At 45.3% G+C, this 19,464-nt stretch overlaps 1 protein-coding gene across 1 annotated transcript; it reads left to right on the top strand.

The window, feature by feature from the left end:
* Window positions 1–1,287: 1,287 nt before the first annotated feature.
* On the top strand, window positions 1,288–7,695 carry TACO1 (translational activator of cytochrome c oxidase I; the record flags this gene model as incomplete). Its single annotated transcript, XM_080713741.1, has 5 exons — window positions 1,288–1,555; window positions 3,727–3,833; window positions 5,460–5,587; window positions 6,321–6,498; window positions 7,495–7,695. 5 exons carry the CDS (start codon window positions 1,288–1,290, stop codon window positions 7,693–7,695), a joined length of 882 nt encoding a protein of 293 aa, XP_080569867.1.
* Window positions 7,696–19,464: the final 11,769 nt, after the last annotated feature.

The following is a 19,464-nucleotide window of genomic DNA, read 5'->3' on the forward strand; positions in this document are numbered from 1 at the left end:
GCCATAATTCATTTGAATTTATTATGTTTAGTAGCATAATCACCATGATCACAAGTGCCATTTACATAAGACTATTTAAATTTCCAAGGGGTTTGTGTTTTTAACCTTTCTATGTGGGCAAAGCAGTCGCTTCCTTGTTTACAAATAGAAAAGAATAGCTGGGCGTGGTGGCGGACGCTTGTAATCCCCGCGCTTGGGAGGCAGAGACAGGAGGATCGCGCAGGTTTGAAGCCAGCCGCGCGCGCTGGCTTAGGAGACCCTGTTTCCAAATAAAAATGTAAAAATAGGTCTGGGAGTGTAGTCCGGAGATAGAAGGGCTTCCAGGAACCCCAGTACCACCAAAAAAAAAAAAAAAAAAAAAAAAGAGACCCTGTTTCCACATAAAGTTAAAAAATAGGTCTGGGAGTGTAGCCCGTGGACTCGAGTGTAGCCCGGAGGTAGAAGGGCTTCCAGGAACCCTAGTACCACCAATAAATAAATAAATAAATAAATAAATAAATAAATAAATAAATAATTAATTAAATAAAATAGAAAAGACTAGTTCAAAGAGATTAAATGGGTAAATCGCTTGTCAGGTAGGTGATGGTTTCTTTATAAAAGGAGAGAGTTGAACTACATATTCCTTTGGGACAACAACAAAACATTCTGGACCTGCTCAGAGTCAGGAAGGCACTTGCAAACAAAGTCAATTTCATAAGTAAGATATATCGCTACTAGATCATAGTGGGAAATAAAATCCTGCGGTCCCCAAGTAACCGGGAGGGACTGAGCCCCAGGTCAGGCCTCCGCCGAACTCTTTGAAATGGCAAAAATAGGAGGAGCGAGTAGCAAGATGCCATGGCTCCCACCTGTAATCCTAGCGACTGTGGAGGCTGAAGCAGAAGGATCACAAGTTCGAGGCTAGCCTGGGCAACCAAGCGAGACCTGTCTCGAAATTTAAAAGAAGGGGTGGTAGTGGCGGCGGCTGGGGGTTTAGTTCGGTGATAGAACGCGGCTGGGTCAATGCCCGGAACCAGCAAAAAACAGAGGAGAGAACCGGTGGCCGCGGAACCGACTTTGCGGGCGCGACGGGGAAGAGTTTTTGAGACGGAACTAGGAAAGGAAGTGCGCGACTCGATCAAGGGTCCCCGCGCCGGCTGCCGCGGGGACAGCGCGGGGTCATTCGCGATGGACCTTTAAGTTTCTGCCGGCCGCGGTTAGCGCCGGAGCCTACTTGGTCGTGCAGCAGCCCCGCCGGGCTGATCGTAGCCGCCGGTGTTTGCAGCCTGCAGCCCAGGGTCGGAGCCCATGGCGTCTTGGGCTGCCGCCAGCCTGAGCAGGACTGCTGCCCGACTCTGGCGGGCGCGAGGCCCCGGCGTCCCGGCGACTCCGTACGCCTTCCACCCGAGGCCCCTGGGCCGCGGCGCCGCCCGGGGCAGGACGCTACACCTCACCGCGGCGGCGCCTGCCGGACACAATAAGTGGTCCAAAGTCCGGCACATTAAGGGTCCTAAGGATGCGGAGAGGAGTCGCATCTTCTCCAAACTCAGCCTGAGCATCCGCCTGGCGGTTAAAGGTGAGCGCTGGCAGCCCGTGCTGGCCGCGGGGCCCTCTCCGTGGTTAAGGCCTCGCTTGCCCCCGGAGCTGGGCCAGGACCCACCCTGATCGGCTCTTCATTTTTTACCCCACTTGCCACGGCCGTCCCCCCAGCCCCCTCCCCTATAAATCTTGAAACGCTTAGCTGCACTGAATGTCCCCATTCACCTTTCCAGACATCTTTACTTGTCAGAGAGGGAGCTGCCCTTAGAAAAATAAGAGGTAGCCGGGCGTGGTGGCGCACGCTTGTAATCCCCGCGCTTGGGAGGCTGAGACAGGAGGATTGCACAGGTTCGAAACCAGCCTCAGCTACTTAGTGAGGCTCTCAGCAATTTAGTGAGACCGTTTCCAAATAAAATATAAAATGGGTCTGGGAGTATACCCCGGAAGTAGAAAGCCTCTGGGTTCCACCCGCAGTACCACCAAAAAAAAAAAAAGGAAAAATAAGAGGTAAAAGTGACTTATTCAAGTCTATCTAGGTGCTTCGTAGAAACAGATCCTGGGTCGGATGAGATGTGTGCCTCTCCTGAAGAGAACAACTAAACTCTCTGCAGTTGCGGCTAGTAGCATGTAGATTATAGCAAGGTCGGTGAAAAAAGTTACTACTTTCCTAGACCTGTTTGCCTCATTAGGGTTTCCTGAGACACATTTTCTTGGAAGGTAGGTTTGCAGCCATGTCTTTTCTTGGTTGTGTACTGACCTAAAAGATAATGTTTTCTTTTTAGTGTCAGATACTCATAGGAGTTGAGAGAGTCTGGAAAAAGCATGGACTTTGAGCTTCATGAGGTGGTGCACACCTGTAGTCCTAATACTTGGGAGGCTGAGACAAGAGGATCACAGGTTCAAGGACAGCCTCAGCAAGAGACTCTTGTCAACCTAGTGAGACCCTGTTTCAAGATAAAAATAAAATAGGGCTGGGGGTGTAGTTCAGAGGGAGAATGCGCTTGGGTTCCATCCCAGTAATGCGCCGGCGCGCGCGCACACACACACACACACACACACACACAGCATGGGCTTTGGAGTCAGGAAGACTTGGATTTTGTCAACTGACTAATCTAAAACTTTGAGCAAGTGGCTTAACTTTGTTGAGTTTAAATTTCCTTTTCTGTAAAACAGAAAATGCCCTCCTTCAGATGTTTTATAGTACATAACAGGCATTTAATTAATGTTAATTTGCCCCTACAACAACTTATGCCTGATACTTCTTTACTTCCTTTTCTTCTGGTGTGTGTGTGTGTGTGTGTGTGTGTGTGTGTGTGTGTGTGTGTGTTACTGAAGATCAAACCTAGAGCCTTGTAAAAAAATATATATTTTGTACTAAGGAGTGAACCCATGGCTAAGCAAGTCTCTACCACTGAACTACATCCCTGACCCTTTAAAACTTTTTATTTTGAGACACTCACTAAGCTGCTCAGGGCTTGCATCCTCCTGCCTCAGCCTCCTGAATAACTGGGCTTACAGGTATGTACTACTATGTCCAGCTATGAATTCTCTCTTTCTTTTTCTCTTTCTGTACTGGGAATTGAACCCACGAGTATTCTACCTCCAAGCTATACCACTAGCTTTTTACTTTTTTCTTTTTCTTTTTTGGTACTAGGGGTTTAACCCAGGTGCATTCTACCTCTGAGCTACACCCCCAGCCTTATTTTATTTTGAAACAGGATCTCACTAAGTTGTAGAGGGCCTCACTAAGTCAATAGCCTAAGAGGCTGGCCCTGAACCTGTGATCCTCTTGCCTCAGCCTCCCAAGTACTGGGATTACAAGCATGCGCCACCATGCCCTGCTGAATTAAGTGATTTAAAGAAAAGTGAAATGGTGAGCTGGGTGTGATGGCGCATGCTTGTAATCCCAGTACTTGGGAGGCTGAGACAGGAGGATTTTGTAAGTTCGAAGCCAGCCTCAACTACTTAGTGAGGCTCTCAGCACCTTAGTGAGACCCATTTCCAAACAAAATATAAAATAAGTCTGGGAGTGTAGCCCAGTGGTAGAAAGCCCCTGGGTTCCATCCCTAGTACCCCCCCACACACACACACACACACAGTGAAATGGTAACTTGACCACTGTTTTGACTGGAAGCAGGTGCTGCCCATCCCTTTTTCCTCAGATGCTGTAATGAGATGTCTTTGCTCACTCTTGTCTCTTCATCTCAGAGGGAGGCCCCAACCCTGAGCTCAACAAAAGTCTGGCCAGCGTTCTAGAGGTGTGTCGCAGCAAGCACATGCCTAAGTCGACGATGGAGGCAGCGCTAAAAATGGAGGTGTGTCCTCAGTTTGACATTCTTAATGCTCACAGCCCCCACAGGCTCTGTGTTTGGAAGACTGCCAAACACTCCTGAAAGTTTCCTAGTGAAGGATATTAATTTGGTTGAAACCCTCGACCTAGAGGCCTGGGGTTTCTCTGTCCTTGGTCACTGGTTGGAGAAGCGGTCAGGAATAAGATGGGTAGTCAGTGTGCAGAGCCGTACAGTCTAGAACTGCTCAGCCAAGCTGTGAGGAGATGGGGTGGAAAGAACGGACACAAGGTGGGGAACGTCCTGATGTTAGGTTGAAGAAGGGGTCTTTGTTTTGTTTTGGTACTGGGGATTTACCCAGGGGTATTCTACCCCCGAGCTACACCCATGGCTCCAGATGTTTTTGCCCTGAAGAAGAAAAGCCCATAGAAAGAGAAGGTAGCAGAAACAGTGATGTTGGGAGAGGTAGGCATGTTGAGCTCCTGGGAGGGGACACCTTTTCCTCTGGAACAAATAAGGATCTGGGGAAGTAGAATCATCTGAATAGCTAGTAGTTACTGGCTGCTCATACCAGGCCAAGTACTTTGCTAAGAATTCTGCATGCTTTATCTCAATGAATCCTCCAAATAACCTTACATGAAAACCGAGACACAGAAAGGTTAGGTGTCTTGACTCAAGTCAGAAAATGGCAGACTTGAAATCAGACAGCCAGACTCTAACACCTGTGCTCTGACCATTATGCATGCTGCCTTCATGTGGGCCATGGAAGAGGCAGGATTTTTCCCACGCGGGGGCCCTGTATTTTCCTTGTGAAAGAAGATGGGGAAAGTCCTCAGCTGAGAGCCCCTGCAGGTGCTGAGCAGAGGGCTCAGAGAGAGTAGTAGAGATGGATGTGTGGGCAAGGGATAAGTAGAGGTGTGGGAGCCCAGATGAAATTGGTCTCTAGGATTTTGGAGTGTTTGAATTTGGAGACTGTGCTGTAGTTTTCAGTGGCTCTTGTGGGGGTGAGGCCCAGGTGCATGGTTTTTGTGCAGTAGTACTCCTCCTCCAGAGGTAGGAGCACTGACACTTCACAGGTGGGTTTCATGCAGAATGGGGCATGCGAGGATGAGTCCTGGTAGGGCTACTCAGGAGGGGAGATGTGGGATTTGGCTGGGAAGGGGAGGAAGCAGAGCCAGGAAGTGGCTGATTATTCAGGGACCAGGGAGACAGACTCCCTTCCAAGAAAGGATAGTTTTTCTAGTTGCCTCAAAAATTGGTTCCATAGCCGGGCATGGTGGCGCACGCTTGTAATCCCCGCGCTTGGGAGGCTGAGACAGGAGGATCACGCAGGTTCGAAGCCAGCCTCAGCTACTTAGTGAGACTTTTAGCAACTTAGTGAGACCCTGTTTCCAAATAAAATATAAAAAAGGTCTGGGAGTATAGCCTGGGGGTAGAAAGCCTCTGGGTTTCACCCCCAGTACCACCAAAAAAAAGAAAATAAAGTTGGTTCCAAGGGCCCTGTTCAGGTGGGGATAAAAGCAGACTTGAGAGCACCAGTGCTAGCCTGGAGAGCCCCTCCCCTGAAGCACACTTTCTGGTGCCTTTGGTTTCGGGCTGGCATGTGGGAGGGAATTGGGAAACAGGAAAATGTGTTCATGTTGTTTATTGCAGAAAACTAAGAGTATGTATTTGCTGTATGAGGGTCGAGGCCCGGGTGGCTCTTCTCTGCTTATTGAAGCATTATCTAACAGTGGCTCCAAGTGCCAATCGGACATTAGACATATCCTGAACAAGAATGGGTAGGTGTGTGTTGGGGGGAAATGGACAGAGCCTTTAGGTTCCAATTCTGTGCAAGAAAATGCTGTTGACCTCTTAAACTGTTCAAGTTTTAAACATTCTTTTTAGCAAAATCCAATGGAATAATTGTTTTTTTTCCCTCCATAATATATTCTGTTGTTAGGCAGAATCCAAAGACATTTTCATTACGTATAGACCGTATCTTTGTCCCATTATCACATCTGTAGCCATGTAATACCCAGATCTTAAAATGTTCCACCAGAACTGGCATCTTTAGGACTCCAGGAGGCCAGGCCTGGTGATCCACGCTTGTCATTCCAGTACTTGGGAGGCTGAGACAGGAGGATCCCAGGTTCGAAGCCAACCTCAGCAATTTAGCAAGGCCCTCCGTAACTTAGTGAGACCTAATTTCCAAATAAGAAATAAAATCAGGCTGGGGGTATAGCTCAGAGGTAGAATACCCCTGGGTTCCATCCCCACTGACACACACACACACACACACACACACACACACGACTCTAGGAAATGAAAATCAAGTCTTTGTTTCCTCTAGACGCTGATTAGGGCAAAAAATAGAGGGTGGGATGTTCCTGAGTGTTCCCGTTTCCAGCAGCACCTGCATCTTGTCCATGCCCATGCATACTCCATAGCTGATGGGGAAGTGTAGCATTAGGGTGCTGCGGAGACCGTGTCCGAAAGTATCGGTGCACTCCAGTCCATTTCCTTTCCCGCCAGGGGAAGGATGGCTGAAGGAGCACGTCACTCTTTTGACAAAAAGGGAGTGGTAGTGGTTGGATTGGAGGACAAAGAGAAGAAAGCTGTGAACCTAGAGCGGGCCCTGGAGCTGGCCATCGAAGCAGGAGCTGAAGATGTCAAGGAAGCAGAAGATGAAGAGGAAAAGAACTTTTTTAAAGTGAGTATGAAGACCGTGTTTCCCCAGAGGGCCCCAATAGATGCCTTACGGCGGGCGTGCTTCCCTTGGTTTCCTCCTTCCTGGGCCCCAGGGCACAGGTGAGGTGAGGAAATATCTTACAGACATTTATGTGAATACTAGATAGGACCCACTCTCCTGAAGATGATAAGAAGGATGCAGAATATTGAAAACTGAGCTTAAATCCAGTGATGCACTATGGTATAGTAGTTCCATTCAGGGCTTTGCAAAGTTATGTCTGGCCTTGTCTTATTGCATCCTGTTTTTTTGTTTTGTTTTGTGGTACTGGGGATGGAACCCAGGGGAATTGTACCTCTGAGCTACACCCCCAGCCCTAATTTTTAGTCTTTTAAATTTTATTTATTTATTTTTATTATTTATTTATTTTTCGCAGGTCTGGGGATGAAACCCAGGGGCATTTGGCCTCTGAGCTATACCCCCTGCCCTGTTTTTTATTTATTTTGAAACAGGATCTCACTGAGTTATGGATGGCCTCACTAAGTAGCTGAGGCTGTCTGCAAACCATGATCCTCTGGTCTCAGCCTCCTGAATGCTGGTATTAAAAGCATGTGCCACTTCACTCAGCTAGTCTTGTTTTATTTTTTGAAACAAGATCTCACAGAGTTGCAAAGGGCCTGCTAAGTAGCTAAGGCTGTCTGCGAACCATGATCCTGAGGTCTCTGCCTCCTGAATGCTGGGATTATAAGAGTACGCCACCACACCCAGCTGTATTCTGGCTCCTCCTCCTTTCTCTCCTTTCTTTTTATCTTTCTCTCTTTCTTTCTTTCTTTTTTTTTGTGTGTGTGTGGTACTAGGGATTGCTAGGGGCATTCTACCTCTGAGCTACACTCCCAGCCCTAAATTGCTGAGGCTGGCCATGAATCATGAACTTAGAATCCTGTCTCACCCTCCCAAATATTGGGATTACAAGTGTGTGCCACCACCCCTAACTACCTCCCGACTTTCTTTTATCCCTAGTTTATTTGTGATGCCTCTGTACTACATCAAGTGAGGAAGAAGCTGGACTCCCTGGGTTTATGTTCTGTGTCGTGTACAATGGAGTTCATTCCCCATTCAACAGTGCGTCTGACTGACCCCGACCTGGAGCAGGCTGCTCAGCTCATCCAGGCCCTTGGCAACCACGAAGATGTGATTCACGTCTATGACAACATTGAGTAACCAGGATATGTGTGTCCCCCAGGCTTCTTTCTGGACAAATGGCCACTCATTTTGGAGCACAGATGTCTGCAGCAATCTCTGAGCCTGAGGCGGGTGGGAAGCCTAGCAGGTTAGGAGAACTAAGGCCGGGACTTGAAGCCTTGAAGTCAAGGGACTCCTACACTCCTGTAGGACCACGTCGTCAGCCCTGCTGTTTTCTCAGAGCTCTCCTGGATGCAGAGCGGTACCAACAGCTGGTCTGACTCTGATTTCAGATAATTGGCCCTTGTGCCCCAAGGCCTATGTACTGGGAACTTAAATAATAACAGTGGTCGATCTTGGTTGCTGTATTGCTGTTGAATGGTTCTTGAGTTGTTTGGCTACTGGCACTTTTGGACTAATTTCTAGGTCCCCAGGATTGATCGTTCCTTCAATCCCAGGACTACCATTTATTATTATTATTTTTTGATTAGTCATAGGAATGTGGTTGTATCCAGGTACTCTGTGGTATAATGCTGGTCTCATGGCCTAACCCTGTCATTCATTCATGTAACTATATTTCTTGAATATCTACCACATACCAGAAACTCTGCTTATCTAGAGCAAAGACTAGCACTGTTTAGATCCTGCCCTAAGATGCAGGACCTCAGAGAAAAGATGCAGGCTGCTCTGGACAGGAGCTGCCCAGGGTGGTGTGGGTGTTATACATGCATCTTCATTCTCTTTCTGTGGCTTCCGTGCCCTTCTACCAGAGCTTAAGGTTCTAGTGAACAGGTCCCAGTGTCAGGGTCTCCTTAGGCACTGTTTTTGCCTGACCCTCATGGGTCAGAGAGGACCTGTCAGCACATTGGGCTGGCCTCCAGAAAGGGCACGCCAAGCAAAGTCTGAGTGCTGGAAGTCCCTGAACCTCCGGCCGGCACTGACTCCTTTTCATTCCTGATGCCAAGTGGTAGGGCATGGAGAACTGGAGAGGAAATGGGGACAGAAGGAAGGGTAAAAGGCTGAGTCAGAAGTGTGGCCCTAGGTACCTTTTGCTCCTAACAGTTACTTCTGGGTTGGGGAGTGAAGACGGGCCAGCTTCCTGTGCCTGTCAGGCTTACTGAGCCTGAAGTGGATCCCTGTTGTCTACCTAGTTGTAAATTGCTTAAGCCCTTTCTGAGTTCAGGAAAAAATTCCATCAAGAACCTCAGGTAAATAAGGATGAAAAATAGCTAAAACCAAATTGACTACTAATGATAACTTCAGCTTCTAGGAAAAACAGGTGACTGACTTCACAATGACGTCAACAACTGTAGAGCAAAGGCTTAGGGGATGAAAACTGACAAAATAATTCGAGATCACATCAAGGTATACACCCTTATACCTCATTTTATACCTGGGATTCTTTAGTTTTTCTAGAGGATAACACATCCAAATATCTGATTAGCATATCATTAAAATATTAGGTCAACTTTTTTTTTTTGGTGGTACTGGGGATGGAACCTTTCTACCTCCAGGTTCCACTTTATATTTTATTTGGAAACAGGGTTTCTTAAGCCAGCAAGGCTGGCTTTGAACCTGCACGATCCTCCTGTCTCTGCCTCCCAAGCCCGGGGATTACAAGCGTGCGCTACCATGCCTGGCAAAAGGTTTTTTTGTTTTGTTTTCTTTTTGTCTTTTTGGAATTGGGGATTGAACCCAGAGTGCCATACCTGCAAAGTAGGTGCTTTGCCACTGAGCTACATCCCGGCTCCAGCGGCAGCTTTTATAAGATACTTTCAAATGCTATTTATTTACAATCCAAACAAACCTATAAAATATTCAGGCCAAAACCCAGGTATGTTGGTGCAAGCTTATAATCCCAGTAGTTGGGAGACTGAGACAGGAGGATCACAAGTTGAGGGACAGCCTCAGCAAGTAGTGAGACTCTTCATCAACCTAGTGAGACCTTGTTTCCAAATAAGAAATAAAATTGGCTGAGGGTGTAACTTGAGGGTAGATACCACAGAAAAAAAAATTCAGGGCAAGTATTTTATGTAAATATTATCTCATACCAAGTAGATGAGATTGGGCCTAATAGCCTTTTTTTTTCCCCCCCAGTACTGGGGATGGAATCCAGGGGCATTCTACCTCCAGGCTATACCCCCAGCCCTATTTTTTATTCTTTATTTTTTTTGTGTGGTACTGGGGTTCCTGGAAACCCTTCTACCTCTGGGCTACACTCCCAATCCTATTTTATATTTTTTATTTGGAAACAGGGTTTCTAAAGTCAGAGAGGCTGGCTTTGAACCTGTGCCATCCACCTGTCTCCACCTCCCAAGCCCGGGGATTACAAGCATGCACCACCACGCCCGGCTTATTCTTTATTTTGAAACAGGGTCTCACTGAGTTGCAAAGGGCCTCACTAAATAGCTGAGGCTGGCCATGAACAGCGATCTCCTGTCTCAGCCTCCCAGTATTACAAGCATGGATTACAAGCATGCGCTACCATGTCTGGCGGGTTTTTTTTTTTTTTTTTTTTTTTTGGTGGTACTGGGGTTCCTGGAAGCCCTTCTACCTCCAGGCTACAATCCCAGACCTATTTTTATATTTTTATTTGGAAACAGGGTCTCTTAAGCCAGCACGACTGGCTTCGAACCTGCGCGATCCTCCTGTCTCTGCCTCTCAAGTGCGGGGATTACAAGTATGCGCCACCACACCTGGCTTGGCATTTTTTGAAATACTTCAAAAAGCAAGGAGTGGTGGTACGTGCTTGTAATCCCTGCGCTTGGGAGGCTGAGACAGGAGGATCGCACAGGTTCAAAGCCAGCCTCAGCTACTTAGTGAGGCTCTCAGCAACTTAGTGAGATCCTGTTTCCAAATAAAGTATAAAATAGGTCTGGGAGTATAGCCCGAAGGTAGAAAAGCCCTGGGTTCCACCCCCAGTACCACAAAAAATAAAATACTTTAAAAGCCAGGCATGGTGGCACATACTAATAATCCCAGTACTTTGGAGGCTGAGACAGGAGGATCACAGATTTGCAGCCAACCTCAACTACTTAAGTGAGGCCCTCTACAACTTAATGAGACCCTATTTTAAAATAAAGAATAAAAAATAGGGCTAAGGTTGTAACTCATAGATAGAATGCTCCTGGGTTTAATCCCCATTGCTGCAAAATAAATAATAACAAAATAAGGGAGTTATGATTTGGAAAATGTTGAATATAAATTAATTTGGAAGAATATGATCATTTGTAATCTGAGAAATAGGTAGTAAGGTATCCCACTCTTAGAACTTGGCTACTTATGTAACTAGGCCTCCTCTAATATAATAGATAGAATTTATTAAAATAGATTGTTGAGAGCCGGGTCTGGTGCACTCGCTTGTAATCTCAGCATTCAGGAGGCTGAGACTGGAGGATCACGGTTTGTGGAAGCCTCAGCTATTTAGTGAGGCACTCTGCAACTTAGTGAGACCCTGTTTCAAAATAAAGAATAAAGCCGGGCATGGTGGCACACGCTTGTAATCCCAGCATTCGGGAGGCTGAGACTGGAGGATCACGTTTCGGGGACAGCCTCAGCTACTTAGTGAGGCCCTCTGCAACTCAGTGAGACCCTGTTTCAAAATAAAGAATAAAAAATAGGGCAGGGGATGTAGCTCCGAGGTCAAATGCCTCTGGGTTCCATCTCTAGACCCTCAAAAAAAAATAGTGCAGGGAGTGTAGCTATGAGGGAAAATGCCCCCGGGTTCCACCCCCAGGTCCGCAAAAATAAGAATAAAAATAAAATGGATTATTGAGTAACCAGTTTTCTTAGGTCAGGCTTGTTCTGCACAGTAATGCTCCCGTGAAGGTGGCTCCGCACTGACCCCTGGTGGTTCCCTGCAGTTCCTCTCACAGTTAACAGGGAGAGGCAGAAATGAACCCTTCTTAAAACCTATTGTGTCTCTAGATGTGGTAAAGAGACCTTGAGCTAGTTAAATAAAGAAGGTTATAAGCCGCATAATGAGGTATTTTGCTGCTCATAAAAAATATTTTTCAAATAATACTTTTATGTCAGGAAATGTTTACATATATGAAGTGATAAAAGATAAAATTATAGTATAGTATGGCTCAAATTTTGAAATATATATATAATACATTTTACACACACACACACGCACACACATATGAATATTTTTAAAAAGATTAGAAGGTGGCCAACCATGGTGGTGCATGTTTGTAATCCCCGTACTTGAGAGGCTGAGACAGGAATATTTCATGTTCACAGCCAGTCTCAGCTACTTAGTGAGGTCCTCTGCAACTCAGTGAAACTCTGTTTCAAAATAAAAGGATAAAAAAGCTGTGCTAGGGATATAGCTCAGAGGTAGAATGTCCCTGGGTTCCATCCCTGGTACCACCAAAAAAAAAAAAAAGATTAGAAGGAAATAGACCATAATATTAAAACTGGTGATCACCCAGCAACAGTGTTATTACTGAGTTTTATTATTTTGTAATCATGTATTACTTTTACTGAGGAAATACATAACTAATAACATTATTGTCCAGCATCTGAGTGTCCAGGAGCCAAATGCACCTTAAATCAGGGAAAGGGGTCTGGAGCTGACTTGCTTTGCCTTATGTTTGGTTATTTTCTTAGCAACACAAAATCATTCAAGACTTTGAAGCCAATTTAGGCTTATTTCCAAGCATCCTTCTGGTGGGGGTGGAAGTATTTGTGAGAGGCTCTGCCCACAGCCTTGACTTTTTTGTGTGTGGAGGACTGAGGATCGAAGCCAAGGGTGCTCTACCCCTAAATTATACCCCCATCCCTTTTTAAAAATGTTTTAAGTCAGCTGGGTGTGGTGGCGCACGCTTGTAATCCCAGTACTTGGGAGGCTGAGACAGGAGGATTGCACAGGCTCAAAGCCAGCCTCAGCTACTTAGTGAGGCTCTCAACAATATAGTGAGACCCTGTTTCCAAATAAAACATAAAATAGGTCTGGGAGTATAGCCCTGAGGTAGAAAGCCCCTGGGTTCCACCCCCAGTACCACACACAAAAAAATGTTTTAAGCCAACTGTAGTGGCCCACACTTGTAATCTCAGTACTTGGGAGGCTGAGACAAGAGGATCAAGGTTTGTGGCCAGCCTGAGCTACTTAGTGAGGCCCTCAGCAACTTAGTGAGACTCTGTTTCAAAATAAAGAATAAAAAATAGCCAGACATGGTGGAGCATGCTTGTAATCCCAGCATTTGGGAGGCTGAGACAGGAGGATAGTGGTTTTCAGGCAGTCTCAGCAACTTAGTGAGACCCTGTTTGAAAATAAAGAACAAAAAATGGGGCTGGGGGTGTAGCTTGGAGGTAGAATGTCCTTGGGTTCTATCCCCAGTACTGGAATAAATAAATAGAGCTGAGGGTATAGCCCGGAAGTAGCATGCCTCTGGGTTCAATCCCTAGTACTGCACACACAAAAAAAAAGAATATCAAATAAGTTTTATTTATTGAAACAGGATCTTGCTAAATTACTGAGGAAGACCTCAAACCTGTGATCCTCCTGTCTCAGCCTCCCAAGTACAGGGATTACAGGTATACCTATAATTACAGGTACCACCATGCCTAGCTGAATGAACAAACGTGTGTGTGTGTGTGTGTGTGTGTGTGTGTGTTGGTACTGGGGATGAAACCCAGGGGCATTCTACCTCTAAGCTACACCCCCAGCCCTATTTTTTATTTTTCATTTTGAAACAGGGTCTCACTGAGTTGCAGAGGGCCTCACTAAGTAGCTGAGGCTGTCCAGGAACCCGGATCTTCTTGTCTTAGCCTCACAAATGCCGTGATTACGAGTGTGCGCCACCACACCCGGCTTGAGCAAACATTTTCTGAAACTGAAGTGTGATCACTGTATACACTTTATACTGTTTCTTTGGTTTTCCACTTCACAAGATATCCTGAATACCTTGCAGTATTAGTATAAAGAAGTCTCTTTTTTTGTGTATGTGGCACTGGGGATTAAACCCAGGGGCATTCTACCAGTGACCTACACCTCCAACCTTTTTTTTCCTTGGTGCTGGGGATGGAACTCTTTCTAACTCCAGGCTACATTCCCAGACCTATTTTTTATTTTATTCGGAAACAGGGTCTCTTAAACCAGCGCTGGCCTCGAACCTGCGCGATCCTCCTGTCTCTGCCTCCCATGCGCGGGGATGACAAGCGTGCGCCACCACGCCCGGCTACCTCCAGCCTTTTTTTAATCTTTGTTTTGAAATAGGGTCTCACTAAGTTGCAGAGGGCCTAAGTAGCTGAGGCTGTCCTCGAACCTGAGATCCTCCTGTCTCAGCCTCCAAAATCCTGGGATTACAAGTAATTACAAGCATGCACCACAACACCTGGCTCATTTTTTTGTGTTTTAGTACTGGGGCTTGAACCCGGGGGCATTTTACCTCCAAGCTATGCTCCATCCCTTTTTTACTTTTTATTTTGAAATAAGATCTCACTAAGTTGCTGAGGCTGGCTTTGAACCTGAGATCCTCCTGTTTTAGCCTCCCAAGTACTGAGAGTACAGGCATGTGCCACCATGCCCAGCTAGAAATCTCTTCATTCTTGTTGCTACACAATAGTCTTATTAATGTGTCATTATTTAACTAGTCTATCAATGGGCATTTGGAGTATTTACTTATAAAAGATGCTGCAATTAATTTTTTAATCTTTTCTTACTTGAAAAGTATTCTTTGGTATGAATTTATAGAAGTGGAATTTCAAAATGTAAAAGGGATTTTTTATTTAGCAGTAAGTGCCAATAATTTATAAAGTCATGGTTGTAAAAATCTCTATGAGGTATATATTATTCTTTGTTGTTACAGATCAACTGGTTGAAATGGTAATACAAATATATTCTACTTTTACTCTGGAAAAATATCTATAAAATTTGGTGATAGGTTTAATGGGCTTTTTTCTTTTGTAAACTAAAATGCATGCATTCATATCTCTATCATGTGTTATGTGTTTCAGTGTCCCTACATCATCATCTTTCTTCTTCTTCTTCTTCTTCTTCTTCTTCTTCTTCTTCTTCTTCTTCTTCTTCTTCTTCTTCTTCTTCTTCTTCTTCTTCTTGTAGTGGAGATTGAACCCAGGGACATTCTACCTGGGAACTCTACTCCCAGCCCTTTTAATTAATTAGCTAATTAATTAATTATTTTAGTGGTGCTAGAGATTGAATCCAGGGGCATTTTACCTCCAAGCTACACCTCCAGCCCTTTTTTAATTTTTTTGTTTTGAAATGGGGTCTTGCTTGGTTGCTGAGGGTCTAGTTGCTGAGGCTGTCCTTGAATTGGTGATCTTCCTGTCTCAGCCTCCCAAGTACTGGGATTACAGTCATGTGCTACCATACCCAGCTTATTTTTTTTTTTATTTTATTGTTTGTGGTACTGGGGATGGAACTCAGGAGCATTCTACCTTTGAGCTATACCTCCAGGCCTATTTTTATTCTTTATTTTGAAACAGGGTCTTACTGAGTTGCAAAGGGCCTAAGTGTTAGCTGAGGCTGTCCTCGAACCAAATCCTCTTGTCTCACCCTCTCAAATGCTGGGATTACAAGCATGCACCACCATCCCCAGCTTTATTTTTTATTTTTGAAACAGGGTCTTGCTAAATTGCTGAGGCTAGCTTTGAGCCTGCGATCCTCCTGCCTCGCCTTCCCAACTACTGAGATTACAGGTGTGTACCACCATGCCTGGCTCCCATTGTTTTTAAAAGAATAAAAGGAAAGTATGTAGATGGTGTGTGACTGGGCTGCCCATTGGGGTCAGCACCTTCTCTGTCCCTGAGTACTGGGGCAGGTTGTGATTCTTTGGGGGCAGGTATGGTTCAAGTATTTACCCAGAGGTATTTACTCAGTATAGAGTCAGGGAGAAGGTATGGCCCAGCTAGGGAACTTCACGCTGAAAATGAAGAGTAAGGAGAGAATGCAACATAGAGAAGATAAAATATTTAACTTAAGGGCATCCTTGTGGAAGTACATAAGGGCACAGTTGTGGAAATTGTGTTCAATTACTAACATCCCCATATGACACTTCTTCAACACATTTGTGTACCGAGGTATTCTACCTCTGAGCTTACTAAGTTGATAAGGGTCTCCCTAAGTTACTGAGTCTGGCTTTGAGCCTGCAATCCTCTGTTTTAGCCTCTCAAGTACTGGGATTACAGGTATGTGCCACCACACCCAGAACATTTTATAATGTGGAATGAAAGATGGTAGGCATTCTAATTTGGAATGAGTTTTTTTCTTCTTCTTCTTCCTTTTTGTTTTTGTGGTACTGAGGATGGAACCCAGAGGCATTTGACCTCTGAGCTACACCCTCTGCACAATTTTTTATTCTTTATTTTGAAATAGGGTCTCACTGAGTTGCGGAGGGCCTAAGTATCTGAGGCTGTCCGCGAACCACGATCCTCCAGTCTCAGCGTCCCGAATGCTGGGATTACAAGCGTGCGCCACCATGCCTGGCGTTTCTTTTTCCTCTTAATTCTTCCTTTTCTGCTTTTTGCATTGCTGGGGATCAAACCCAGGGACTTGTGCATGCTAAGTAGGTGCTCTCCCACTAAGCTATATCCCCAACCTGACAGTTCCATCCATATGCTTACTCTGTTAAAGCCAGTTATATTAGCATAGGACAGGTGGTTGGTTGAAGAAAGTACTGGGTGTTTTGGGAGCATATCAGAGCGACTTAAACCAGATTTGGAGAGTTATCTGGGAAGGCTTCTTGAATGGAGTGATGTTTAGGCTTCGTTCTTCCCTGGAAGAATGGGAGTGAGAACAGAAATGGAGGAGAGGAGTACTAGAGACAGAGGACAAAGTTCATGCAGGAGTATAAAGGCAAGAGAGAGACCAAGAAACTTCCAGTGCTTCCATGTGGCTGGAACATGGTATTTTTTTTTTCTTTCTTCTTTTTGAGGTACTAGGAGTTGAACCCAGGGGTACTGCTCTACCACTGAGTTACATCTGCAGCCCTTTTTATTTTTTATTTATTTATTTTTTGGTATTAGAGATTGAACCCAGGGGCATTCTAACCTCTGCGCTACACCCCCCAGCCCTATTTTTTTTATTCTTTTTTTTTTTTTTTTTTTGGTGGGTCTGGGGATGGAACCCAGCGGCATTCAACCTACGAGCTATACCCCCTGCCCTATTTTTTTTTCTTTATTTTGAAACAGGGTCTCACTAAGTTGCAGAGGACCTCACTAAGTACCTGAGGCTGTTCACCAACCGTGATCCTCTGGTCTCAGACTCCCAAATGATGGGATTACAAGCATGCGCCACCACGCCTGACTATTCTTTATTTTGAAACAGAGTCTTACTAAGTTGCAGAGGGCCTCACTAAGGAGCTGAGACTGACCACAAACCTGAAATCCTTATATCTCAGCCTCCAAATATTGGAATTACAAATATGTGCCACCACAACTGGCTTTCATTTTTTATTTTTTTATTTTTATTTATTTTTTGTGCAGTACTGGGGATGGAACCCAGGGGCATTATACCTCCGAGCTACACCCCCAGCCCTAGGTTTTAGTCCTTTTATTTTTGAAACAGGGTCTCACTGAGTTGCAGAGGGCCTAAGTAGTAGCTGAGGCTGTCCACAAACCACATCTCAGCCTTTATATAGCTCTCAATGTCAATAAGATTAGGGAAAGTGTGCGTGGTGGCACACACTTGTAATCCCAGTACTTGGGAGGCTGAGACAGGAAGATTACAGGTTCACAGCCAGCCTCAGCTATTTAGTGAGGCCCTGTTTCAAAATAAAGAATAAGTAGGGCTGGGGGTGTAGCTTGGAGGTAGAATGCCCCTGGGGTTCCATCCCTAGTACTGCCAAAAAAAAAAAAAAAAGACTAGGGGTCAGCAGACCTCAAGTTGGCAGATATTGTCTTCTAATCTCTCTTCTCCTCTTCTCTTCTCTTCTCTTCTCTTCTCTTCTCTTCTCTTCCCTTCCCTTCCCTTCCCTTCTCTTCTCTTCTCTTCTCTTCTCTTCTCTTCTCTTCTCTTCTCTTCTCTTCTCTCTCTCTCTCTCTCTCTCTCTCTCTCTCTCTCTCTCGTGGTGCCGGGGGTTGAAAACTCAGGGGCATTCTACCTCAAAGTTATACCCCCAGCCCTACTTTTTATTCTTTATTTTGACACAGGGTCTCACTAAGTTGCAGAGGGCCTCATTAAATAGCTGAGGCTGGCCATGAACCCAGATCCTCCTGTCTAGGTCTCCCAAGTACTGGAATTATAAGTGTGTGCCACCATGCCCGGCTTAATATTCATCTCTCATACACATTTTTAATGGGGTGATACTGTCCTCAGCAGGAGAGAAATTGATTTTTAAGGATTAAAAGAAAACTCTTTATATTATATAATGATGTGTGGCCCTCAAAGTTCAACCTGAAGCCCAGGAGTGGTGGCGTATGCTTGTAATCCCAGTGTTTGGGAGCCTGAGACAGGAGGATCGCACATGTTCAAAGCTAGCCTCATCTACTTAGTGAGGCTCTCAGCAACTTAGTGAGACCTTTTCCAACAATATAAAATAGGTCCTGGAGTATAGCCTGGAGGTAGAAAAGCCCCTGGCTTTTACACACACACACACACACACACACACACACACACACACACACAGCTCAACCTGACAAACATTTTTTTGTACTGGGTATTGAACTCAGGGATAGTTTACCTCCGACCTCCAAAGTATACCTCTAGCCATTTTTATTTATTTACTTTTTTTGTGGTCCTGGGGATGGGACCTGCCAGGGGCATTCTTCCTCCAGCCCGATTTTTTATTCTTTATTTTGAAATGGGGTCTCACTGAGTTGCAAAGGGCCTAAGTAGCTGAGGCTGTCTGTGAAGTCGGATCCTCCTGTCTCAGCCTCCCAAATGCAGGGATTACAAGGATGCCCACGCCTGGCTCTTTAGCCATTTTTTTTTTGGGGGGGGGCGGGTCTGGGGATGGAACCCAGAGACATTCTACCTCCAAGCTACACCCCCTTCCCTATTTTTTATTCTTTATTTTGAAACAGGGTCTCACTAAATTGAAGAGGGTCTCTCTAAGTAGCTGAGGCTGTCCGCGAACCGCGATCCTCTGGTCTCAGCCTCCCAAATGCTGGGATTACAAGCGTGCGCCGCCCGGCTCTAGCCATTTTTATTCCTAGTAATTTTTTATTCTTGAAACAGGGTCTTGCTAAGTTGCTAATGGTATTGCTGAGGCTGGCCTTGACCAGTTGAAAACGGCATCTGAGGAAGATTATTCTGGAGTCTGACATATTTTACCTGAACAGTGGCCACAGGAAAAGAGCTCACGTATTTATGGTGGACTTGGAATCTAAAGACCTGGGTCTATACAATGCCAAACAATGGGGTTGGGAGATTAGTTATAATCACTATTTTGAAATATCATACGGCCAGTACAATTGTTTCAGAACAATATTTAGTAGCCAGAGAAAACAAAGTATAAGCATACTACAAAACAATATAAAGCCATTTTTGTCAAACGTCGTATATCTGGGTAGGAAGTAGATAAAATTATTTCTGAGGTGGGGTTTCTATTTTCTTCTTTATACTTTCCTGTGCTTTTCAGTTTTTTCTACAAAACTCTTGTGTTGTTTTATAACTAGAAGAAAAAAGTTATTTTCTTAAAAATCCTTTGGTGGAACTTACAGATCCCCAACCTTTGGGGCCGGAGGAACCGAGACCCGAGCGGGTAGTCCTCAGCGTCTGAGACCCAGAGAGCCAGGAGAGTGGCGAGACCGCCTTCCTCAGGGCAAGCGCAGGGTCTGGACCCCGAGGACAGGACGCAGGATGAGACCGCAGAGATGGCCACACGCTGGGAACGCTCA

This window comes from Muscardinus avellanarius, assembly GCF_963383645.1.
Source record: "Muscardinus avellanarius genome assembly, chromosome: 16".
NCBI lineage: Eukaryota > Metazoa > Chordata > Mammalia > Rodentia > Gliridae > Muscardinus > Muscardinus avellanarius.